The 26,418-nt window shown below is 47.2% G+C and overlaps 1 protein-coding gene across 9 annotated transcripts in view; it reads right to left on the bottom strand.

The window, feature by feature from the left end:
• Positions 1-16,625: 16,625 nt before the first annotated feature.
• Positions 16,626-26,418, bottom strand: part of DAPK1 (death associated protein kinase 1) — a 177,275-nt gene continuing 167,482 nt past the window's right edge. For 8 of the 9 annotated variants that reach the window (XM_078061689.1, XM_078061686.1, XM_078061684.1 and 5 more), the window contains 5 exons: positions 26,133-26,271; positions 24,515-24,635; positions 21,487-21,675; positions 17,937-19,165; positions 16,626-17,459 (listed from right to left, as the gene is read on the bottom strand). In XM_078061689.1, coding sequence (XP_077917815.1) covers positions 17,426-17,459; positions 17,937-19,165; positions 21,487-21,675; positions 24,515-24,635; positions 26,133-26,271 — 1,712 coding nt within the window. In that variant the 3' untranslated portion in view covers positions 16,626-17,425. Of the gene's footprint in view, positions 19,166-21,486; positions 21,676-24,514; positions 24,636-26,132; positions 26,272-26,418 lie in introns of all 9 variants that reach the window. The other variant, XM_078061691.1, reaches the window with a different exon arrangement.

Genomic DNA, 26,418 nt, shown 5'->3' with positions numbered 1-26,418 from the left:
TCTGGCCCATGGCGGGCTTGATCCTGGCAACTGAGGGGCTTCATGCCTATGCCTTGCTCAGCATTGCCCTCGACTGAGTACAGTTCACTCCTTTGAATTCCACACAGGGTAGTGGGGGCCAGAAGCCGCTGACAATGTGTTTGCCTGATTCCTGGACCAGCCCCAGAACAGAGGCAGCCTGGGACAAAGACACACATCATTTTCACCCAAAGTCCAAAGTTCACATTGGAGTTCACACTTGATGTTGCACATTCTATAAATTTGAGAAATGTATAATGATGATGACACATATACACCATTATATTATCATACAGAATAGTTTCACTGCCTTAAAAATCATTTATGCTCTGCCTATAAACCCTACTTTCCTTCCAACCCTTGTCTAAATTCATTATTTTAGTGTTTCCATAGTTTTGCTTATTCTAGAAAGTCACATAACTGGAATCCTATGTAATGTAACGTCATTGGATTGGCCTCTTTTACTTAGTAAAGTGTATTTAAGTTTCTCTATGTCTTTTCATGGCTCGATGGACCATTTCTCTTTAGCCCCAGATGCTATTCCATTGTCGGATTATAGCAGTTTGTTTCTCCATTCACCTACTGAAGGCCATGCTGGTTGTCTCCATGTTTTCTCATTCATGACTAAAGCTGCTAGAAGCATCCATCTGCAAGCTTTGTGGATGGAAGTTTTCAGTTCATTTGAGTAAATACCAAGGAGCATGACAGCTGGACCATATGGTAAGGACATGTTTAGTTTTGTAAGAAACCGCCTGTCTACCAGGTGCTATGGCATTTTACGTTCCCAGCAGCAACAAATGGGAGTTCCTGTTGCTCCACATCCTTGTCAACATTTCCTGTTGTCAGTGTTTTAGATTTTGGCCGTTTGAATGTGTGTAGTGGTATCTCATTGATGTTTTCATTAGCAACTTCCTAATGACATATGACGTGGAGCATCTTTTCATATACTTCTTTGCCATCTATGTGTCTTCTTTGCTGAGGGGTCTGTGAAGGTCTTTGTCCATTTTTTAACAGAGTTTTTGTTTTCTTATGGTTCAGTTTAGGGGTTTTAGTATACCTGGATACCAATCCCTTATCAGATATGTCTTATGAAAACATTTTCTCCCAGTCTGTGGCTCTTCTTCTCAGTCTCTTAACACTGTCTTTCACAGAGTAGAAGTTTTTAATTTCAATGAAGCCGCGGTTATGAATTCTTTCTTTCGTGCTTGTGCCTTTGGTGTTGTATCTAAAATGTCATCACCATACTTAGGGTCATCTAGATTTTCTCTTATCTTATACTCATGACATTTTATAGTTTCACATTTTCCTTTGGGCATATGATACATTTTGAGTTAATTTTTGTCTAGGATGGAAGGCTTGTGTCCAGATTCAATTCTTGCACGTAGTTACCTAGTTGTTCCAGCATGGATTGTTGAAATGACTGTCTCTTTCCCTTGTATTATCTTTGCTTCTTTGTCAATGATCAGTTGACTATATTAATGGGGCTCTATTGATGAGCTCTCTTATATTCCACTGATGATTGGTCTTTCACCAACGCCATTCTGTCTTGATTACTATAGCTTATAGTAAGTCATCAAGTTGAGTAGCATCACTCCTCCTACTTTGTTTTTTTATCAAAATTGCATTGGCTACTCTGTCTTTAGTCTCTTGATATAAACTTTAAAATCAGTTTATCAATACCCATAGAAGAACTTATATAGAATCTATAGATTATACTGGGAAGAACTGACATATTGACTTTACTGAGTGTTCTTATTGATGACCATGGGATATTTCTCCATTTATTTTTTTTAAATTTTTTATTGTTATGTTAATCACCATACATTACATCATTAGTTTTTGATGTAGTGTTCCATGATTCATTGTTTGTGCATAACACCCAGTGCTCCATGCAGAACGTGCCCTCTTTATTACCCATCACCAGGCTAACCCATCCTCCCACACCCCTCCCCTCTAGAACCCTCAATTTGTTTTTCAGAGTCCATCATCTCTCATGGTTCCTCTTCCCCTCCGATTTCCTCCCTTCATTCTTCCCCTCCTATCTTCTTCTTCTTTTTTTTTTCTTAACATATACTGCATTATTTGTTTCAGAGGTACAGATCTGTGATTCAACAGTCTTGCACACTTCACAGTGCTCACCATAGCACATACCCTCCCCAATGTCTATCACCCAGCCACCCCATCCCTCCTACCCCACCCCCCACTCCAGCAACCCTCAGTTTGTTTCCTGAGATTAAGAATTCCTCATATTGGGGCGCCTGGGTGGCTCAGTTGGTTAAGCGACTGCCTTTGGCTCAGGTCATGATCCTGGAGTCCCAGGATCGAGTCCCGCATCAGGCCCCCTGCTCGGCAGGGAGTCTGCTTCTCCCTCTGACCCTCCCCCCTCTCATGCTCTCTCTCTCATTCTCTCTCTCTCAAATAAATAAATAAAATCTTAAAAAAAAAAAAAGAATTCCTCATATCAGTGAGGTCATATGATACATATCTTTCTCTGACTTATTTCGCTCAGCATAATACCGTCCAGTTCCATCCATGTCGTTGCAAATGGCAAGATCTCATTCCTTTTGATGGCTGCATAATATTCCATTGTATATATATACCACCTATTCTTTATCCATTCATCTGTCGATGGACATCTTGGCTCTTTCTACAGTTTGGCTAGGGTGGACGTTGCTGCTATAAACATCGGGGTGCACGTACCCCTCCGGATCCCTACATTTGTATCTTTGGGGTAAATACCCAGTAGTGCGATTGCTGGGTCGTATGGTAGCTCTATTTTCAACTTTTTGAGGAACCTCCATACTCTTTTCCAGAGTGGTTACACCAGCTTGCATTCCCACCAACAGTGTAGGAGGGTTCCCCTTTCTCCGCATCCCCGCCAACATCTGTCGTTTCCTGATCTCATTGAGGTTTTGATTTGGATTTCCCTGATGCCGAGCGATGTTGAGCACTTTTTCATGTGTCTGTTGGCCATTTGGATGTCTTCTTTGGAAAAATGTCTGTTTATGTCTTCTGCCCATTTCTTGATTGGATTCTTTGTTCTTTGGGTGTTAAGTTGGATAAGTTCTTTATAGATTTTGGGTACTAGCCCTTTATCTGATATGTCATTTGCAAATATCTTCTCCCATTCTGTCGGTTGTCTTTTGGTTTTGTTGACTGTTTCTTTTGCTGTGCAAAAGCTTTTTATCTTGATGAAGTCCCAATAGTTCATTTTTGCCCTTGCTTCCCTTGCCTTTGGTGATGTTTCTAGGAAGAAGTTGCTGTGGCTGAGGTCGAAGAGGTTGCTGCCTGTGTTCTCCTTTAGGATTTTGATGGACTCCTGTCTCACATTTAGGTCTTTCAACCATTTGGAGTCTATTTTTGTGTGTGGTGTAAGGAAATGGTCCAGTTTCATTCTTCTGCATGTGGCTGTCCAATTTTCCCAACACCATTTGTTGAAGAGACTGTCTTTTTTCCATTGGACATTCTTTCCTGCTTTGTCAAAGATTAGTTGACCGTAGAGTTGAGGGTCCATTTCTGGGCTCTCTATTCTGTTCCATTAATCTATGTGTCTGTTTTTGTGCCAGTACCATACTGTCTTGATGATGACAGCTTTGTAATAGAGCTGGAAGTCTGGAATTGTGATGCCGCCAGCTTTGCTTTTCTTTTTCAACATTCCTCTGGCTATTCGGGGTCTTCTCTGGTTCCATACAAATTTTAGGATTATTTGTTCTGTTTCTTTGAAAAAAGTGGATGGTATTTTAATGGGGATTGCATCGAATGTGTAGATTGCTCTAGGTAGCATTGACATCTTCACAATATTTGTTCTTCCAATCCATGAGCATGGAACGTTTTTCCATTTCTTTGTGTCTTCCTCAATTTCTTTCATGAGTATTTTATAGTTTTCTGAGTACAGATTCTTTGCCTCTTTGGTTAGATTTATTCCTAGGTATCTTATGGTTTTGGGTGCAATTGTAAATGGGATCGACTCCTTAATTTCTCTTTCTTCTGTCTTGTTGTTGGTGTATAGGAATGCCACTGATTTCTGTGCATTGATTTTATATCCTGCCACTTTACTGAATTCCTGTATGAGTTCTAGCATTTTGGGGGTGGAGTCTTTTGGGTTTTCCACATAAAGTATCGTATCATCTGCAAAGAGTGAGAGTTTGACTTCTTCTTTGCTGATTTGGATGCCTATTATTTCTTTTTGTTGTCTGATTGCTGAGGCTAGGACTTCTAATACTATGTGGAATAGCAGTGGTGATAGTGGACATCCCTGCCGCATTCCTGACCTTAGGGGGAAAGCTCTCAATTTTTCCCCATTGAGAATGATATTTGCTGTGGGTTTTTCATAGATGGATTTTATGATATTGAGGTATGGACCCTCTATCCCTATACTCTGAAGAGTTTTGATCAAGAAAGGATGCTGTACTTTGTCAAATGCTTTTTCTGCATCTATTGAGAGGATCATATGATTCTTGTTCTTTCTTTTGTTAATGTATTGTATCACATTGATTGATTTGTGGATGTTGAACCAACCTTGCAGCCCAGGGATAAATCCCACTTGGTCGTGGTGAATAATCCTTTTAATGTACTGTTGGATCCTATTGGCTAGTATTTTGGTGAGAATTTTTGCATCCATGTTCATCAAGGATATTGGTCTGTAATTCTCCTTTTTGATGGGGTCTTTGTCTGGTTTTGGGATCAAGGTGATGGTGGCCTCATAAAACGAGTTTGGAAGTCTTCCTTCCATTTCTATTTTTTGGAACAATTTCAGAAGAGTAGGTATTAATTCTTCTTTAAATGTTTGGTAGACTTGCCCTGGGAAGCCATCTGGCCCTGGGTTTTTGTTTGTTGGGAGATTTTTGATGACTGCTTCAATTTCCTTAGTGGTTATAGGTCTGTTCAAGTTTTCTATTTCTTCCTGGTTCAGTTTTGGTAGTTGATACATCTTTAGGAATGCATCCATTTCTTCCAGGTTATCTAATTTGCTGGCATAGAGTTGCTCATAATATGTTCTTATAATTGCTTGTATTTCTTTGGTGTTGGTTGTGATCTCTCCTCTTTCATTCATGATTTTGTTGATTTGGGTCATTTCTCTTTTCTTTTTGATAAGTCTTGTTAATTCTTTCAAAGAACCAGCTCCTAGTTTCGTTGATCTGTTCTACTGTTCTTTTGGTTTCTATTTCATTGATTTCTGCTCTGATCTTTAGTATTTCTCTTCTCCTGCTGGGTTTAGGCTTTATTTGCTGTTCTTTCTCCAGCTCCTTTAGGTGTAGGGTTAGGTTGTGTACTTGAGACCTTTCTTGTTTCTTGAGAAAGGCTTGTATTGCTATATACTTTCCTCTTAGGATTGCCTTTGCTGCATCCCAAAGATTTTGAACAGTTGTGTTTTCATTTTCATTGGTTTCGTGAATTTTTTTAATTCTTCTTTAATTTCCTGGTTGACCCATTCATTCTTTAGTAGGATGCTCTTTCGCCTCTATGTATTTGATTTCCTCTTGTGATTGAGTTCTAGTTTCAAAGCATTGTGGTCTGAAAATATGCAGGGAATGATCCCAATCTTTTGATATTGGTTGAGACCTGATTTGTGACCTAGGATGTGATCTATTCTGGAGAATGTTCCATGGGCTCTAGAGAAGACTGTGTATTCTGTTGCTTTGGGATGGAATGTTCTGAATATGTCTGTGAAGTCCATTTGGTCCAGTATGTCATTTAAAGTCTTTATTTTCTTGTTGATCTTTTGCTTAGATGATCTGTCCATTTCAGTGAGGGGGGTGTTAAAGTCCCCCACTATTATTGTATTGCTGTCAATGTGTTTCTTTGCTTTTGTTATTAATTGCCTTATATAATTGGCTGCTCCCATGTTAGGGGCATAGATATTTACAATTGTTAGATCTTCTTGTTGGATAGACCCTTTAAGTAGGATATAGTGTCCTTCCTCATCTCTTATTACAGTCTTTGGTTTAAAATCTAATTTGTCTGATACAAGGATTGCCACCCCAGCTTTCTTTTGGTGTTCATTAGCATGGTAAATGGTTTTCCACCCCCTCACTTTCAATCTGGGGGTGTCTTTGGGTCTAAAATGAGTCTCTTGCAGACAGCATATCGATGGGTCTTGTTTTTTAATCCAATCTGATAGCCTGTGTCTTTTGATTGGGGCATTTAGCCCATTTACATTCAGGGTAACTATTGAAAGATATGAATTTAGTGCCATTGTATTGCCTGTAAGGTGACTGTTACTGTATATTGTCTGTGTTCCTTTCTGGTCTATGTTGCTTTTAGGCTCTCTCTTTGCTTAGAGGACCCCTTTCAATATTTCTTGTAGGGCTGGTTTTGTGTTTGCAAATTCCTTTAGTTTTTGTTTGTCCTGGAAGCTTTTTATCTCTCCTTCTATTTTCAATGACAGCCTGGCTGGATATAGTATTCTTGGCTGCATATTTTTCTTGTTTAGTGCTCTGAATATATCCTGCCAGTCCTTTCTGGCCTGCCAGGTCTCTGTGGATAGGTCTGTTGCCAATCTAATGTTTCTACCATTGTAGGTTACATATCTCTTCTCCCGAGCTGCTTTCAGGATTTTCTCTTTGTCTCTGAGACTCGTAAGTTTTACTATTAGATGTCGGGGTGTTGACCTATTTTTATTGATTTTGAGAGGGGTTCTCTGTGCCTCCTGGATTTTGATGCCTGTTTCCTTCCACAAATTAGGATAGTTCTCTTCTATAATTTGCTCCAATATACCTTCTGCCCCCCTCTCTCTTTCTTCTTCTTCTGGGATCCCAATTATTCTAATGTTGTTTCGTATTATGGTATCGCTTATCTCTCGAATTCTGCCCTCATGATCCAGTAGTTGTTTATCTCTCTTTTTCTCCGCTTCTTTATTTTCCATCATTTGGTCTTCTATATCACTGATTCTGTCTTCTGCCTCATTTATCCTAGCAGTTAGTGCCCCCATTTTTGATTGCACCTCATTAATAGCCTTTTTGATTTCTACTTGGTTAGATTTTAGTTCTTTTATTTCTCCAGAAAGGGTTTCTCTAATAACTTCCATGCTTTTTTCAAGCCCAGCTAGTATCTTTAAAATCATGATTCTGAATTCTAGGTCTGACATTGTACTAATGTCCGCATTGAGTAGGTCCCTGGCAGTCGGTACTACCTCTTTTCTTTTTGTTGAGGTGATTTTTTCCGTCTTGTCATTTTGTCCAGAGGAGAGTAGATGAATGAGAGAACAAAATGCTAACAGGGTAACAACGTCCCCAGAAAATATACTCTAAACAAATCAGAAAAGACCCGAGACCGGGGGAAAAGATAGGGAAAGAAATAAAAAAGAAAAAGAAAAAAAAAGAAAAAGATAAAAACAAACAAAAACAAAACAAAAAAATCCCAGAATATGATCAAATATGATCAGGCTGGTGCATAGATCAGTGCCACACACTAGATTTTGGGTGTATTTTGGTCTGTTAGAAGAAAGTGCCTCCCAAAATTTTAAAGAAAGAAAAACTTATATATGTACAAAAATAAGGGTTGATACAATGAAGGGATGGAATATGACTGTAAAGGTGAAAATTATAAAAAATTTTATAAAAGGAATTGATAAGATAAGAAGTTGTTTGAAAAAAGAAAGAAGAGGTTTTAAAAAAAAAAGAAAAAAAAGGGAGAGAATGTGATCAGGCAGCAGACTAGAACAAAGCCATACACTAGAGATTTAGGGTATATTTTGATCTGTTAGAAGAAACAGTATCTCAAAATTTTAAAGAGAGAACAACTTATATATATATGCCAAAAGTAAGGGTAAGTACTATGAAGGATTAGAATATGACTCTAAAAATGAAAAATAAAAGTGTTTTTTTTAAAAAAGGGATTGATAAGATGTTGGTTGAAAAAGGGAAAAAGAAAAATTCCAAAAAAAAAAAAAAAGACAGTTAAAAAAAAATTAACTTTGAAAGACTACAGAATCATGGTAAAAAAGCCATGAATTCTATGTGCAGTATTCCCCTAGCGCTGGAGTTCTGCCGTTCTCATTGATCGGTAAACTTGGTCTTGGCTGGCTGTTCTCGCTGATCATCTGGGGGAGGGGCCTGTTGCCGTGGTTCCCAAATGTCTTTGCTGGAGGCGGAATTGCCCCGCCCTTGCCCGGTCCGGGCTAAGTAATCTGCTCGGGTTTGCTCTCGGGAGCTTTTGTTCCCTGCAAGCTTTCCGTACAGCTTTGGAGGCCGAGAGTGAAAATGGCGGCCTCCCAATCTCCGCCCCGGAGGAGCCGAGAACTCGGGGTCCCGCTCCTCAGCGAGCCCCCAGAGAAAAGCAGTCAGTCACTCCCGTCTCCCCGGTCTCCGGCCGCACTCCGTGCTCACCCAGCCTGTGACCGCGCATTTCTATCTCTGGCACCCGACTCCGTGTGGAGTCTCCAAACCCAGCAGATCCCTGCGGTGTGCTCCCGCGCCGCTCCTCCCAGGGGAGGAAGGGGAGTCTCCCCGGATCTGCCGCTTGTTTGGTCCCTGCTGGAGGAGCAGTGGCCCGACTGTGCTGAGGATCACGGTTTATGGCAATCCCGAGCTGAGAGCCTGCTCCTCGGCTCCGTCTCTGCAGCCGGCTTCCCTGCTCCGATACCTGGGAGCTCTGCCGTACTCAGGCACCCCCGGTCTTTCTGTGACCCCGAGGGTCCTGAGACCACACTGTCCCACGAGGGTTCCACCCCCCGCTTAGCCACTGGAGTGACGTCCCTCAGCGGAGCCGACTTCTAAAAGTTCCGATTTTGTGCTCCGTGGCTCTATCACTTGCCAGAAGCCGCCGACGGAGGCCCCCTCCCCCGTGGTCTATCCTCTCGAATATCGCCTCGGATTCACTTCTCCGCATGCCCTACCTTCCAGAAAGTGGTCGCTTTTCTGTTCAGAGAGTTGTTGCTATTCTTTTCTTTGATCTCCTGTTGAGTTTGTAGATGTTCAGAATGGTTTGATCCCTATCCAGCTGAATTCCTGGGACCAGACGAAATCCAGGGCTCCTACTCCTCCGCCATCTTGCTCCGCCCCCATATATTTCTCCATTTACTTTGTTCTTCTCTGATTACTGTCAGCAGCATTTTCTGGTTTTTACCATATAGATCCTGCACATATTTTTTTAGATTCATACCTACATATTTTACTTTTGTGGGTGTTAATGTAAATGACATTGTGCTTTTAATTTGAAAAATCCATGTGTTTATTACTAGTAGGAAAGTAATTGGCTACAAAGTTGCTGTAATCACTTGTTATTTCAGGAGATTTTTTTTGTTGATTCTTTTACATTCTTACATAGGCAATGATGTCATGTGTGAGCAAAGACAGTGTATTTCTTCCTTCGCCTTCCGTGCAGATTTATTTCCTTTCCTGGTGTTGCTGTATTTGTGAGGACATCTAGTACGCTGCTGAGAAGGCGTGGTGAGAGTGGACATCTCTGCCTTGTTGCCGATCTAAGCATGAGCGTTTCTGCTTTCCAGCCAGTAAGTATGAGGTCAGCTGTCCTGTGTACAGATGTCCTTCCTTAAGTAGAGGAGGTGCCCCTCCATCCCACTCCACTTGCCTTTTCTTGGGAGTTAGCATTCTTTTGAAACTTTCTTCGACTTCCCCTCTCTGTTTCTTGCATGTTTTCACCTTTTCCATGAGAGCACATACCTGATTACTCACAGTGGTTTTGAAGTAGTTTTGGAATGTAGGTGAGGTTCGGTGGGGTGAGGCCCGGAGCTGACGAGCAAGAAAGAATTCTTGAGATATCTTTTGTGCAAATGGTGGTCTTATTAAAGCCCAGGGACAGGACCCTTGGGCAGAAGGAGCTGCTGCACCAGGGTCGTGAGGGGTGGCTGATTATATACTTGGGAGTTGGGGGACGTAAGGAAAAGGGAGGTTTTCAAAAGAACTTTCATATGCTAAAGAGGACCTACAAGATACTGGAGGCCTTGCCTTGGTCATGTTAAGGTTGTTTTTCCCTCTAGCAAGGCATTAAGAAAGTTGGGAGCTTCCTGAAGGAATGTTATGCGTATCCCACCCAGGAGTGTGTGTGTATGTGGGGGGAGGTAGGTTGCTGGGTGTCAGCTTGTGCTTTGTCCTCAGCTAGGCTCCTGCTCCCTCATCAGCTTTATATATCGGATCAGGTATGTCTAAACGTGCTTGCCACATCCCAGACTTGCTTACTCATACCCTTCAAACTGTGCTCATTCCATCCAATATTGGCTTGTAAATTGCCTTTGAAGTCGAACATGATGTACTGGGGAAAGGGACCTGCTGTGAGTAGGTTTTGAGTAGTGAGGTGGAAAGATGTGGGGGGAGGGGAAGCATTCCAGAGTCCTGTGATTCAGGCTCAGGCTTCTATTGAAGGGGCTGTGAAATTCACAATGGCTCTGTCGCCCCCCTCCCCACCTTCACCCACCCCGTAGGTGAGACAAGATGGCTGGGGGAGGTTGGAGTTGGGTATTTTTCATCCGCCAGGTTGGTTGGGCCCTGCTACGACCTTGATAGCTTAGGCTCTGGGAAAACAGTTTCTCCCGAGGGCAGGCTCTCCTATGACTGGACCCTGTAAAGTTTTCATTCGAACTGCTCCAGATTTCCTGCAGTTTGTCAGCTACAGTGAGTGTCCATGCCCTAGTCCTGCTTCCCGGGGAGCTGTTGCTCCTGGGTGCCTGCCCCTGCAAGGCTTGAGTCTCTGGCCTCTCTGCACTTCCATCTTTGAGGGGACAGGTTTGCCCTGGACCTTACTTTCCAGACGAATGCAGGAAGAATTGTGAGATTTACAGTTTGTTTAGATTTTTCACTTGTCAGGCCAGATGACAACATCTAAGCTCCTTACATGTTGTACTAGAAACCAGAAGACTCTGCTATAATTATTAAGAACAGAATTAAGAGTCCAAAGGCAAGCATTTATTTTTTGCACCTTCCTGTACTAGAGTTTCCCTTTAATGTTGTGTGATTAGCAATCTATTGCTCTTCCTGGATGCGGAGACTCGCGAGGACAGCACCGGAAGCTGCCCAGGGGGAGCATGAGCCCAGAGGGAGGGAAGAGCACTACATGCCTCGTTCTCCTGTCCCCAAACCCGGCACAACAATGCTGCACTTAAGGGGTCCAGCACACTTTCAACCCCACTTGAAAGAATAAATGACAATAACTTTGGAAATGTGAACTATGAAATATTTTTAATGTAGTCCTGGAGACAAGAGGCCATGGAGCAGCTCTTTGTAATGCTTTTACTCCCTCACTCATTACCAGAAAGAGATGGTGGTGAACATTTGTGAGGTTCAGGGCAAAGTGAAGGACCGTGAAGGATATATGAATATGGATATTTGGTGTATTTCACACATGTGAATAGATTTGTCAAGACTCATCTATATGTAAGATACAGACATTCTACTTCAATTGAAAGTGTACCACCATGAAAAGAAGATGGAACCTAGATTCTTCCATATGGAAAATCTTTGGGAACATTTCTCATAATTCAGTTTTTTGCTCTGGAAATAAAATTAATATATCCTCTCCCTCTCTCACACATACTTGGGGAAAATAGACCAGATGATGTATATTGCTTCCCTTTTAGAGATGAACAATGAATGTGGTGTCCTTAGCTTATCAGAGAGGAGCTTTTCAAAGCAAATAGCTGCAGAAAAGTACTCTTCGGTGATTCTTCTGCTTCTCGTCCATCCTGGAGAAGAAGTCAGAACATGCAGAACACAATTTGATATGATGTTTGAATTTGTGCTCGTATGATATAGAAGCTATAACTTTGTGGTGTTCTATGATAGAGGGCTTACAAGTTGGGCCCAAATCCCTGTGACCACTCCCACCCTGCTCCACCTTTTGCCACGGAAACCTTCCACTGTCTTTGGTCTTATGGGCCAGTATGAGACTGGGACCAAAACCAAGCAGAACTTCCAGAGTAGGACATGTTCCTGGGATTCAGGGGAATTGAGGAACACAGGTTTTCTTTCTTTTTTTTTTAAATTTTATTTATTTGAGAGAGAGAGAGCACAAGCAGGGGGAGGGGCAGAGGCAGAGGGAGAGGGATGAGCAGACCACCCACTGAGCGGGGAGCCAGATGCGGGGCTCCATCCCAGGACCCTGAGATCATGACCTGAGCCGAAGGCAGACAGGTCACCTGAGCCATCCAGGTGCCCCAGTAGGTTTTCTATAATTGGAGAAATCCTGTCACACTCTTCTGACTGGACAGAAAGGACAGAAAGCTAATCCTGTAGGACTTTCTGGTCTCTAATCTTTGGTTTCTCATTCCCACCGCCCTCGATGCCTCATTAATTGCTTCCCTCCCCTGGAAGATTGCCCCTGCTATGTTTAGTACTCACTTCCTGCCCATTGGTACCAACATGGGCGGTTGGTTCTAGATTTGAAGGGTGCAGGACTTGGAGGTGCTCCTTCAAACAGCTCAGATTTTCCACTGGGGGCTTTGACCTTGCCCGGTCCATTGGGATTTCCCTAATGGGGAGCGTGAGAGAAATTCTAAGATAGTTCCTCCTTTCTCAGCACAGAGAGGCAGAGAGATGAGCAAGAGAGAGAGGTGGCATGGCTGTAGCCCCTGCCTGGCTGAAGAGGCAAGGAAGCTGGACTCTGGCCCTCCCACTGCCTGGAACACCGTCCCAGCCATCATGGTGGCGCGTGACCCTATTACTCATGGAGGAATCAGAAAAGGAGCCTTGGGGATGTTGGCTCCAGAGCTGGAAGAACTGGGTGCTCCACCCTGTGGGTCTGAATCGGCCACCAGGCTGGGCCTTGGTGAGAGTGGCTGTCACAGCCTCTGGCACCATTAGGCTCTGCATACAAACACCTGCTGTGAGCTGTGAGCTGTGAGCAGTCCTGCCCCCCGCCAGAGTCAGCCCTTTGGTGCTTGTCAGCATCTTGCTGGGTAACACACTAACACCAGCAGAGCTCAGTGACCCAGTGGGCATAATGGGACCCAGGCTGAACCTGGAGGCAAGAATCAAGGACATTATCAAAACCCAGAGCTTGAAGAAATGGAGCCTTGTCTGAAAGACCAGACGAATTCCTCCGTGTGCTGGGACTCTAGCCCATGGGGGGTTCTTCTTGCTTCTCCAGCCTCCTCCCACAAAGGCACTGGTGTTGACAGGCTTTGTTAAAAAGTGGATTCACTCTCGATTTGGTCTGGCAAACTGGACTTGCCAACAAATATGAGTGAATAGTTGCCTTAAAATTTCAGTGGGTTGAATGCAGGTGAAATGTGACCCCATGGCGCCATCCTCTAGGCGCCCTGGGACAGTCTACACAGTGCACAAGTGTTTGCAGGGGACAGACAGCAAATACACTGCTGCAGATAAGACACACAGCCCGCTCCACCCCGGCTTGCTCAGAGCTCATGATCCAGACGGGTGGGGCAGCAGAAGCTCCTGGCCGGTGGTCACACTCACACGACAGTACCAGGGAGCGTACCAGGGAGCTGGACACGCCTTGCTCTCCCTCCAGTCTCCCAGGTGGTCAGCACTGCCCTCCTGAGACGACCCTCCGCCATTGTGCCCAACTTCTTTCTTCCTTTCTCTCTTCCTTTCTTCCTCCCTCCCTCCCTCCCTTCCTTCCTTCCTTCCTTCCCTTCTTCCTTTCTTTTTTCAACTTGTTTCTTGTTCTTTTTCCAGGAGGGGGCAAGACAGCTTCCCACACTCACCTGCTCACTGGGAAGCAAGCTGAATTCCTTTTCATTGTGGTAAAATACACATAACAAAACTGACCCCTTTAACCATTTTCATTTAGTGCATTCATGTTGTTGTGCAACCATCACCACCATCCATTTCCAGAACGTTCCTCATCTCAAACCGAACTCTGTGAAACACTACTTAAAATTGTGGTAAGAGAGACATAGCACAAGATTGTTCATTCGAGCCGCATTTCCCTGCACGGCGCAGGGCACCGTCACCCCCATCCGTCCCCACCCTCCATCCCCAGAGCGTTTCCACCTTCCAAGACTGGAACTGTCGTTTTACTCTTCAGGAAGGCCTTCCACTTCCGACTCGGATCTGCTGATGTCCCTCTGGGTTACAGCCCGGCTGCCATCAGCGGCCGGTTATGGGGGATCAGCCAGGCCGGCCCTTCCCTCGGGACCGCCTTCTCCACGGTCGCAGCAGGAGGGCCGAGGGGCCAAGGGCAGCTCACCCAGAGGGGGTGAGGTGCCTCTTGGGCACACTGATTATGATAAATAAAAGTTACTCGAGAGACACTCAGACAGCCCCTCCCCCATCCCCCGAGAGCAGGCAAGAACTCTCCCTGTGGAAGGTGCCCTCCCTGTACCCAGAGACAGAGACGGTCTCGGCACCAGAGACGGGAGGTTCGGAGCCCAGCACGCTGGGTGAACAACCCTGTTCCTTGGTCCTCATGTCCCTCCCAGCCCACATTCTGTGCAGAATTCCTTCCTGAGTGAAGCTCCCAGAGTTAGGTTTTCCTGGTCCCGTCAATTCCCCACAGATCCGTTGTCTCTATGTCTAAAAAGTCTGAAAACAGCAGCCTCGGTCACTTCCGTGGGCTCCATCTCATTATTGGGCCTCGCTGCGCACATAAGAGAATTTTGGTTTTCTCTCCTGTTAATCTGTCTCATGCCAATTTAGTTCTTAGTCCAGCGGGAAGACCTTGAGGGTAGAGAAGAATTTTCCCTTACCTTCCAGTGTTCAGGAAGACCCGTGTGGACTCAGGACATGGTGGGGACAATTCATTTCATCATTTTGAGGAATCCTGTAGTTGTAATTATACCCCTTTCTGCCCTTTCTGCAAACTGTCCACCAGAATTCCCACCCACGGTTCTGATTCCTTTTCTTGGAATCCAAATTTCTGAACCAATCAGAACTCCCACAGTGGCCTCCGGACCAGGCCATAAAGTCTTTGGTCCCTGGGAAGCTCCTGTGCATATGGAGACCTCGGGCACCCCAGGGCAGCCCAGGAGTGGGCTTTGTACCAAGGGCAGCACCACCCAGAGGGGATAAGGAGCCTGTTCCCGAGTGCACTTCACTGCAACACTAAGAAAAATATCCCATGAGGCTTGTCTTTGTGGCTCCCAGGACCTTGCACCATCTGTCTCTCTGTGGCGGCAGGAGGGGAGCCGTGTTCTGGTTTCTTCCCTCCTGCAGGAGGCGGAGCCGGCTGCCCAGGATGGGACTTTGCCAGACACTTCCAGCCTCACCTGAGTTCATGCTCTCAAGACTCCAAAAGCCCCCCGGGATGCTCCCCATGGTCTTTCCCAGAAGGGGGCAGGGAGCTCAGTGGTCCTTAAGCAATTCAGATTTGGGTTGTAATGATTCCCGTTATGGCTTCAACATTTCGAGAGCCCAGGTGGCCACATCCTTTGGAACATGTTCCAATCCCGGCACCTTCATCAAAGACAAGTACAGACTCTTGCAGTCCTTTGCTTTTCTTTGCCCAGGATCCTCCCTCCGCCCCTTTCCCCTGTTAACACAACTCCCTTCTTGGGAAGAATGGCTCCTTTCCCAGCCTCGCCCCAGGGTCCCCGGGGCCAGACCGTCGCAGACTCCACCTCCCCGCCTTCCATGTTCTGTGCAGGGCTGCTCGGGGACCCAGGCGGGACCAGATCCTTCTCTGGGATTTACACACAGATGCTGCCAGAGACCAACGCTCTGGGTCTCAGCGTCCTGGTGCCGCGTCCCTCCCCTGTGACGCTCTCTTTGAAGCAGGAGAGAGTGAAGTGACCATTCAGGACGGAGGTGACACAAGACAACGGCGTCCCCTCTTGTGAGGTGACCACAGCTTCAGTCTCAGTGCTGCCCTTTGCAGGCATGTCTCCGTGTGGCTTTTAGTTTTGTTTCATTTATGTTTCTTTTTCTCATTATAACATAGACTGTGTTTATTGTGGGCAGTTTGGGCAAAACAGAAGTGGACTGTATTCCCAGCCCCACGGAGAAAATCGTTACCATTTTAGTCTTTTCCTTCAAATCCTTTTTCTTTTGTTTAAAACCTTGAGATTTTACTAAATGCAGGGTTTTTTTAAATTTTATTTATTTGTCAGAGAGAGAGAGAGAGAGAGAGAGCACAAGCGGGGGTAGCGGCAGGCAGAAGGAGAAGCAGACTCCCTGCTGAGCAAGGAGCCTGACATGGGGCTCGATCCCAGGACCCTGGGATCATGACCTGAGCCAAAGGCAGATGCTTAACCATCTGAGCCACCCAGGCACCCCCTAAATGCAGGTTTTGTCACTGAGCGCTACCACGCAGGTCTAAGCTGATTTCCAGCGGACGGCGCGGGGCGGGGGCTCTGGGTGGAAGGAAGGGCAGGAGCTGGGCATCTCGTGCGGGAGGTTTGCTCTCGCTCCTGCGGGCCATTCCCCGCACGTCCGTACAGACCGAGAAAGCTCCCCGGGTGCCCACGCGGGGCCTCCAGGATTCCGCGTGTGTTTGGGTCACGCAAGGACAACGGAAGGGGCTCCCTTCTTCAGCTGAGAACAAATGTGAAAACCCTCTGGGCTCTTCCCATTTCCCCGTACTGTTCCCAATTTTAGTAGTAACACTCCCCAGATAAGCTGGTGTTTCCATACGGGGGTTCAGGTTCACGGACTTTCTGGACTTCAGTGTGGTTTGCCTGCTCTGTGGGTTACTGCTGGGTGAAAAGAAAACAGAGATAAAGGATTCCTTTTGAATGAAAGACTAACAATCGAATGCAACAAGCAATAGTTTATTTATATTAAAAAAAGGGAAAAGAAAAAAAGAGAACAGAAAAGAAAAGCCAACATCTTTTTACTACATTGTATAGATTAAGTAAAAATACCTGTATTCATATATATGTATATACATACTGCATATATATATATATATATATACACACACATATACACACATGTAATGTAACATTAAAATTACATGCTTCCCAGGACAGAAGAATTAGGACACGTTCCCTCATATCAACTTAATACTCTATCACAATTTAAAATCACTGCAAGGAAACTGGCTTCCTTCATCTTATTAGACTTCAAGTATATGAAGTTATGGAACCAGGATCTAAATGTGAAAATCATCTACTGTGCACCAGTGACAACGGACTGTCACACATCACGGGTCAGGGGTGTTCTGAGTTCTCCCACAGACCTTCCTCACCTACAGCTGTGTCACCTTCTACCTGAGATGCGTGGGAATGAGGCAGGGGGACAGTGTGCAGGTGCCGCGTGGACGCGCACATTGACATTTAAACAAGAACAACAAAGACATGTCTTTCCATGAAAACAACACTGGCCGTAAAATGACTCTAGAAGAGGATTCCTTCCTCCCCTTTCCTTGCCAAGTGAAACACAAAAATTACTGGGGGAAAAAAAAAACCTCAGGGTGAAGCACCTCTGGCGATGATCAGCAGACAGCAAGGGACAGAGAGGGAGCGTCTCCTTCACGACAGCTCCTGGCTGACCTGGATGGTCTCAAACACACCCTCTTCTGCAAAGGCACTCACATGTTGTCTGTTTATCAGTCATACAGCGGGATTCCACACATGGGAGTCTTTCCTACAAATATCAAAGAGAGAAGCTGAGGACATGGTCTAACAAGAAAAAGAGGATAAGAAATACACATTTTGGATAAATGTGTGCTTTTTTTTTTCTTTAAAGGACAATCCATACAAGTAGTTTAAAAAATTTCATTGAAAGCTAGGAATTCCAGTAAAATTATCAGCAAGAAGCAAGGTGCTAGAGATGAGAGATGGATCCAGAACGCAGAGAGGAGGGACGCTAGTTTCTCAAATGGCCAAAGGACAGGGTTATGTATGGTCTGCTCTGAAACTAGAAAGACCATTCACATACAGTGGAGTGTGTGAGTGGGAGGGAGGTAGTGGCAGAGAAATTGGTAAAGCAGGAGGGAGGGTGGCGTCCTTCAGTATGTGGGCACAGGGAAGATGCACCCTGAATTTCCGATGGGAAAGAGGGGCTGCGTCCCCCTGGTCTGCAGTCCAAAGAGACCCTGCCCAAGCCAAAGGCTGCCCTCACCGGGACACGACGGAGCTAATGGAATTATAAGATGTGCCGCTGTTGCAGCTTGAGTCATAGGCCTCCTGGCCATTGCCGTCGAGGTTGATCTTGAACACAGAGGACGCCTTCAGTAGAAAGTCCGCCGCGTCCCGACGCCCCAGCTCCCGCAGTTTGGACATGAGGATGCCCACCGTGCTCTCGGGGTAGGAGGCCCATTCCCGGAGCAGGGCGTGGACCGGGCTTGGGAGGAACTCCTTGGGAGCCCCATTATTGGTGTTGTACTTCGCCACAAGGTCGGGGAGACCCAAGTTCATGGCGAGAAGGCACCAGTCCTTTCCCATGGGATCGGGGGGGTCCAGGAGACGACATAGTTTCCTCCGGGTCAGGAGGTTTAGATCTGAGGCATGGATGTCCATCCCTAGGCTGGCCTGCGAGTACACGTCGTGACACCCAAAGCACATGATGCTGCTGAAGCTCTCCTTGTACCCACCCATGGTGTTCGTCAGTGAGGTCTCCTTCAGGGTCTGCGCCCGGAAGAAGTCCCGCGGCTGGTAGATCATGACGGGCTCATGGTGCTCCCGCAGCTGCTGGGGGCTCAGGTAATGCTTCACCGTCAGCAGCCCCGGGAGCGTGGTGGCCATGACGTTCTCCATGGTGCTGCACACGGAGTCCAGCAGGAGGCAGCACTTGATCTTTTCCATCTCCAGCCCTCGCACCTGCACCTCGATGCCCTGGCCGTGGTTGACGAGAAGCACCAGCAGCTCGGCCCCACGGTTGGCAATCTTGCAGCCGTTCACCCACAGGCGGATGTCTGCGTCGCCCTCAGCGCTCTGCTGGTGGATCCACCGGCAGAGGTTCACCTGGACCTTGTGAAAGATGCCGCACGGGAAGGGGGTGAGGTACTCCACGGGGACGATGCGCACGCCACCATAGACCCTCCCCTCGTCCTCCTCGTCCGTCCAGGAGCGGTGGAGGTTGTCTGTCTTGATCAGGGCAGGGATGTCCACCATGGTCCCGCTGCTCAGGTCCCGGGCGCAGATGTCCATGGCATCGAGGATCTGCAGCAGCTCCTCCACATCACTGTCGGGCACCAGGCGCTGGACGTCTTCCACGGTGTAGCGGCCCCGGTAGTGGTGCAGGGCCCGCGGGGTCTCCACGGAGAGCAGCTTCCCCAGGACGTTGGTGCAGAGCCAGCGGGGGTCCAGGAGTAACACGTCCTGGACCGTTTCACTCTGCATGATGTTGATCTGCCAGAAGGGACAACAGGAGGTCACACATGGGGACCTAGATGGCCAGATGCACCAGCTGTGCAGAGCGCGAGACGACCCGAGCAATGATAAAATCTGCGCACATGCTGCAAAAACTGACCCAGGGCATTGATGGGGACGGATCTCGGAAATCCAACACAGACCCAAAACAGCAGCCTGAGAAGGTTATGAGAGAAACTGAAAAGCCTCCCTTTGACAATTGAAAAAAAAGGTCAACGTAACGAAAGACAAAAAAGAGAGAGAGATGGTGGCCAAATGCAACGAGTAAATTCTGACTGGATTCTACATCCCCAAATAAACACACGAATGAATAAAAACAGCTATGAAAGAAATGACTGGGGTGAGTGGCAAACGCTCCAATGAGGACTATATATTCAACAATACTATTACATCAGTGCTATGTTTCTGGAACATAATTAATTATATTGTGCTAACGTGGGTGACTCCATCCTTAGCCCTCTGTCTTGTTCACGTCCACTCGCGGACGCCCTCAGCTACGTGGTGTCCAGAGACTCCTGGAGATTAATACATGAACCTGAGAAACACCCACCAAGGCCAGGAGGGTGGGAAGCTTGCTTTTTGGCCCTTTGTAAATTTGTCAAAGATAACAAAGTCTCTTCCCTGCCTCACACACACACGTGGTGCTGCGAGACCTAATTCAATGTTAGATGTCAATGAGGGGCACGTGGACCCTTCGCTCTCACTGCACTGCCCTTCTGTGCATCCCCCTGCGCTATAAAATCCATAGACAACACTCCAGACTTTGTGGAGAAGCGCAGTACGGCTGGGTCGTTGCCCGCCCCATCTCCCCTGCTCGTAAGCTACCCCGAATAAAAATGTGTCAACTATAAGGAGTGGCCTCCTTCATTTCTTTGGTCTCAATTCGGGGCCTACTTTCCTGCCCCTCCTCCACCCTGTGCCAGTGGGAGAGGACCCCACGGCTTAGGAGCTCCAGGCTCAATCATTTGGGGGTGCAATGTCATACCCGAAAAATAAATAAATAGAACAGAGAGAGAGAAAGCCAATGGAGCAAAGTGTCAGTCAGGGAAGACAGACTGAGACACTGGCCCCACCGGAGACTTCGTGCGGTGAGGGGTCCTGGAGCAGAAACAGGCATCAGGACAACCGGTGACATGTGCCTATGAGCTTTGTTACCAGCGGTCAGTAACAGGACTGGGGGAGGGGCTGGTGGCTGAGCAGAGCGGGGGCACCTGACAGATTCCTCTTCCTTACTCCTACCACCAGATCGTCACTTACTTACTAAAGTCTCAAGGGCAAGGAGAATGAAGAATAAAGTGGATTATACCCTTGATCTAGAAACTGCTAGTCAAATACCAGAAGGCAAGAGAATACTGGGCCAGTGGAGTGAGTTTATTATTCTGGTTAATCTTAGCTTGGATCCCAGTCCTTGCATTCAGTCACTTTAAAGTATGGCCAGAGGGGCCTGTAGATGACCGGTAGTCTCAGGGGAGTTCAGAGGCTCCTGCTCTCACTGCTTGACGCTCTAGTTTTCAGGGTCACTGGATTCAGTTGTCATGTCAAGCCTATCTGATCCACACACACGGGCCTCGAGTCAGGGGGGACACTGAGACCGCACAGGAAGCTCCTGGTGTCTAAAATTCTCAGAACTGCCTCTGGGTTTTCATGTTCGGAACTGCTCTTCGTGGCCCAGCCTAGCCTCAACTGTCCCCTGATGTCACAGGATGGAGGAACAGGAAGGCGAGGCCCCCTCTCTGGGGACAGGCAGAGGAGGGAATTAGAACGGCATTCCCAAGCTGCACCCCAGTGCTGAATGCCATACAAGCAGGAGCAAAGATCCCCATTTCTTGGTCATTTCCGGGGACACTGCTTGCTGGGTTGCAATGTCTCCGGACATCCTCTCGTCACCGCCTTTTCTTGATCATCTGTGAACCTGAGAGTCTGTTTGGAGCACATAACAGCCCCTGCCGAGCTGCACCCAGAGGCTGCAGGAATCACAGCTAAGCACCAGGTGCCCCAGGAGGAAAGAAGAGAGGCCCAGTCGCCCCATGCGGCGGGAACTGGGCTCCCTAACTCATAAGAGCTGGAAAACGAACAAATCCGAATACAACCACGGGACAGCTCTAGGGGGCGTGGGGGAGCCGAGAACTGCAGGTCAGAGAATCACCTGGGCCTCTGTGGGACAGCCCCGTGTCTGGATAGATTATGGGTAGTTGGGCACTTTCCATTCCGCCTCTCCAGACTCCAAGCACCTTCCGCGCGGGGACAGAAACACGTCCGTGGAGCCCCTCCCACACCCCCGCCTGGGCTGCAGCCCCTACCTCGCCAGCACTGTGCAGCTGCTGGGCTATGCGCCTGAGGTCGCCCTCTCTGGCCAGTGGGTTCAGCTGGTCTTGCACATCGTACACGAACTGCTGCAGCGACATGAGCTGGTTGGGCCCGTTGAGCTTCCTCCAGGAAGGCAGTGTGGACATGATTTTCTCACACAGGTGGGTCATCGGAGGGCACACCTAGAACATGCAGGACACGACAGGTCAACCTGCGGCCGAGGGGCTCCCTCGGAGAAGCCCAGGTAGAGAGGATGGCGCTCTTTTCTGCATCGTTGCAAGAAATACTCAGGACGAGTGAGTGCTTTTTTGTTGGGCATACTGGGCCAGTTCTTTTTTTAAAGTGTGGCCTCTCCGCGAAACCCACTTACAAGTGTAAAATGGTACGGATGCTTTCATTTCTATTGCTAACAGTTAAAGAGTTGGTGAGGCTTCGCAACAATGCTTTTGGAACAGAGATTCAATCAGAGTGCTCCTTTAACCCCTAATGCTGTGTTCCCTCCCTCCCTCCCCTGGAGCGACTCTTTCAGCCAGAAGATGGTCACTTTATGAACAAAGGGAGAGGAAATGAGATGAACTGTCGTTAGCATTACTGCAGTGGGTTTTTATCAGAAAATTAGGTATTCGTGGGACTGTTGCGGACATACGGTTTAAGTTAGACTAGTTCTTGGTCATGGGCTTGAAATAGATTTCTTTCTTAAATTACCTCCAAGAAATTTTATTTGAGTATAGTTGACACGCAATGTTACGTGAGTTTCAGGGGTGCGACGTGGGGACTGGACTTCGGTCACCACACACTAGTACAATACTATTGATTATATTCCCTGTGCTGTGTCTTTTATTCCTGTGACTTATTCCTTCCACAGCTGGAAGGCTGCATCTCCCACCCCCTTTCACCCATTTTGCCTATCCCCCCATTCCCCTTGAAATAGGGTTTTCATCTTTTAATTTGATTAAATAAATCATTTCGTGACAGACTCAGATAATCCGCACACCGTCCTAATTTAAAAATAACACCAGCCATACATTGCCCTGCATCATTAATCGGGCAGTCCCTTCTTGTATCCTACCTTTATGTCAGCTAAATTCCACTCCCTATTCGTAAAACAAAGCTCCCAGGCAAAAAGGCAGTCTTGTTTGCTGGGTTCCACCTGCTGGGCCTCAGGAGTTGAGGGTGGGGGGTGTGAAGCAGACGATCTCAACACACCCCAGTTCAGAACTCTCCAGGGACTCCCTAGAGCCCGGGGCAGAGGCCCTGATGCCCCCTGGTGGGAAGGGGCTGGGGTCCTTCCCAGACCACTGTCCCCGATCGCTGCCCACTGGTTTCTGTGATCGGGTTCCTCTGAGCCCCCCCAGACTACTCCCCACTCACTGACTGTGCCTTACTGTGGCCCCCATCAGAAGGCAAAGACTAGGCTTCAGAAAGTCCAGAGTTTTCCTGAAGGTTCCTACAGCACATCTGGAACTGGAGCCTGGTGTTGTGAATGGGGGCATGTCCCAGCTGGGAAGCAATAAGCTCTAACTGGAGGGGCCACCCGCCACCAGGGGAGGGAGACAGACACACGCTCCTCATTCCCACCCAGGCTGGGGCAGCAGGAACTTTCCAGGGAGCATTCTGCCCTTGGGATGTTTACCCTTTCCTGTCAGCTCGGGAGAACTTTTCGAATATTATAGAGTAGCAACCTCTTAGGGGTTAGAGGCATTGAGAATATTTTTTCCAGTCTATTTTAGCTTTTAACTTTGTTCATGGAATTTATTTGCCAGAAAAGAAATTTTAGCTTTTATGTTGTCAAATAGGTACATTTTCTTTGAAAATTCCTAGGGTTCTCTATATTACCTAAAAGGTTTTCCAAAGCAGTACCAAATTATTTTAGAAACACATTCAAGATATTGCGGTTTTTGTCTTCTTCTTTTTCACATTTAATAGTTTTAATCCATGTAGAATTTCTTTTTGGGATTCGCAGTGAGTAGAACTCAGTCTCATTTCATTCTAGACTAATAGCTAGTTGTGTCAGGTCATGGATGAAATAACATTTTCCCCAAAATTGAAACAGCATCTTTGTTTTCTATTGAATTTCTGTAGATGTTGTGATTTACTTCTACACTCACGTATTCCACTTACTGATTTTTTTGATTTTGGATTTATTAATTACACAGCCTTTATGTTTTATTTATTCTTCCACTGAAATTTTAAGATAAAAAACCCAACCCAATTGTCTCATTCCCATAAGATGTGTGCTGGAACTGTACTAACTCTGCTAAGAGGCGCCCCTCTTTTTTTTTAATTTATTTATTTATGGAGGCGCCTGGGTGACTCAGTCGGTTAAGCGGCTGACTTCGGCTCAGGTCATGGGTCCTGGGACCAAGCCCTGCATCAGGCTCCCTGCTCAGCAGAGAGCCTGCTTCTGTCCCTCCCCCTTGCTCATGCAACTGTGCACGCACTCATGCTCTCTCTCTCTCTGTCGGTTTTAAATAAATGCATAAATAAAATCTTAAAAAAATAAATTTATTTATTTTAGAGAGAGAGAAAGAGAGCACATGCACAAGGGTGGGGGGAAGGACAGAGGGAGAGAATCCTCAAGCGGACCCTGGGCTGAGCGTGGAGCCTGATGAGGGGCTAGATCTCATGACCCATGAGATCAAGACCTGAGCCAAAACCAAGTTCGGACACTTAACTGACTGAGCCACACAGATGCTCCTCCGCATTTTCTAAATATCGCACAATAAGTCACTTCTGGGTAGCTTTTGTGATTTGTAAAAGGCCATGTTACTGAAACCGTCAGAATCCCATATACCCTAAGGTGCCCCCACGCCCACAGCCCCCTCATCTCCAGGCCACCTCCTTGTTCTCACCCTTCCTTCCTCCTCCCTGAGCAATGGGACACAAACACAGCCATGAAGCTTCCTCGTCCTGGGGCCCCTGAGGACTAAACCTGACCCCGAGGACAGCATGAAGCGGCCGGCTCTGGGGTGACCGGATGGTCTGGGCAAACGTAGGCCTGCAGCCTCCCAGCTCACTCACCGACACAATCTGGCTCCGGATGTCCTGCAGGTGACTTCGAAGGACCTTCATGTCCTTAGAGCCCGAAGCGCCGGCATCCAGAACAAACAGCTTGTTTGAAATGTGAAGATCGTTCCCAAACCTAAGGGAAGAGCAGCAGCCTCCTCAGGGTGCTGTGGTCCTACCAGGTGTCCCCCCAGATGGCAGCGTCCTGCTGGCCTGAAGCCAGAAAGTTCTCATGACCTTGCAAAGGCCGCCCCCTCCCCACCATCTGCTGGCTTCTGTCATGTAACACGGGTGCGAGGGGTGGGGACCCGCACGCTCCGAGTCCCGCGGATGGCGGTGGCAGACGGGCGAGGGGCGGCTCCAGTCCCACAAAATGGCAGGGACACAGTATGGGAAGATTTCAGGTCCCCTGATGCAGGACAGGTGAGGCCTGTGCCCTCCCCTTGCATGCTAGGAGGACGGACGCCATTGCAGGGTGACGGCGTAAGAGCAGACGATGGGCCTGACAGCCACAGCTTCGATGGAAAATATTAGTACGAGCCCTCTTTTTCCTATCAGGAGGACCACAGGAAGTGTCTGCAGTCGATCAATCGAGAATTCGCATTACTGGCAGATTACATAGAGCTGCAGCTTCAAAGTTTTTTTGACAGATGCTATGTAAAAATACATATTTCTACACTGTGACCCGTGCACGTCCACACTGATCAATGAACCAGAAGTTTCACAAAAACACGTGCCAGGAAAGTCACGCTGGTATTTCTCCCTCCAGGCCTTCCCACTTTCCAGACCAGGTCAGGACCCCCGAGTCATGAGCCCCTAAGGAGTGGCAACTTCGACAGTGAGCGATTCTGCTCAGTGGTAAGAAGACAGTCATCAGAACCGAGGTTAAAGCAACAAAAAGAACCGAGGTCTACATCAACCACGGTGTCAACCATTGATGACACTGTATATGACAGACACTCGCTAAGGGTTGAACTTATTTTTTTTTTTTAAAGATTTTATTTATTTATTTGACAGAGAGAGACACGGCGAGAGAGGGAACACAAGCAGGGGGAGTGGGAGAGGGAGAAGCAGGCTTCCCGCGGAGCAGGGAGCCCGATGTGGGGCTCGATCCCAGGACCCTGGGATCATGACCTGAGCCGAAGGCAGACGCTTAACGACTGAGCCATCCAGGCGCCCCTTGCTAAGGGTTGAACTTAAACATTTTGGGGTGAGAAACATTCTCACCAAAAAATAATAAAAGAAATAAGGAGAAAAGAGAGAGAGATGGAAGGTGATGGATGCGCTAACTAGCTAGATGGGCGCCGCGGACGTCAAATCACCACGATGTGGACGTTAAGCAGATAATGTTACCTGTCAACTAGAGCTGCCTCCAGAAAGTGGAAAATCAATGCATGAAACCCCTACCAGAAGCTCCCCCTGGGCAGTGGTACCGGGAGGTGAGGAAAGAAGTGCATAGTTTGTTGTTTTTTATCCCGTGCTCTTTACTTCTGTTGCATCTGTTATGTTTTCAATGTTTTGATAAAAATAAAAACGATACCACAAAAGCCAACCAAGCAAAGGAGGCCTCCAATCCCTTCCTCTGTGTCTGTGAGCTCTGCGGGATGGCCCCTGCCACCAGCGATGCCCTCACCTGTTCCTGATCTCCTTGAGCAAGGACGTGTCCTTGTCATATCCGAACTCGCCTCCAGCCGGCCGAGGCACGTTCATGATGTCGGCATGGGTGGCCACCAGGACGACATGCAGCGGGTTCTTCAACTTGCCGCCAAAGGCTGGGGGCAGAAAGCAGGCATGTCACAGGTGGGTCCTCCTTCCTGGCTGCCTCGCGTCCCCATGCTGGCCTCTGGATGTGCAGCCTGCCCACTATGCGGGCTCACCCCAAGAAGGCCCAGGCCTGGCCAACATCGGGATGAGCCTGT

This window comes from Halichoerus grypus, chromosome 14 (assembly GCF_964656455.1).
Source record: "Halichoerus grypus chromosome 14, mHalGry1.hap1.1, whole genome shotgun sequence".
Taxonomy (NCBI): domain Eukaryota; kingdom Metazoa; phylum Chordata; class Mammalia; order Carnivora; family Phocidae; genus Halichoerus; species Halichoerus grypus.
The sequence above is the reverse complement of the archived record's forward strand: the minus strand, read 5'-3'. Positions and strand labels throughout refer to the sequence as shown.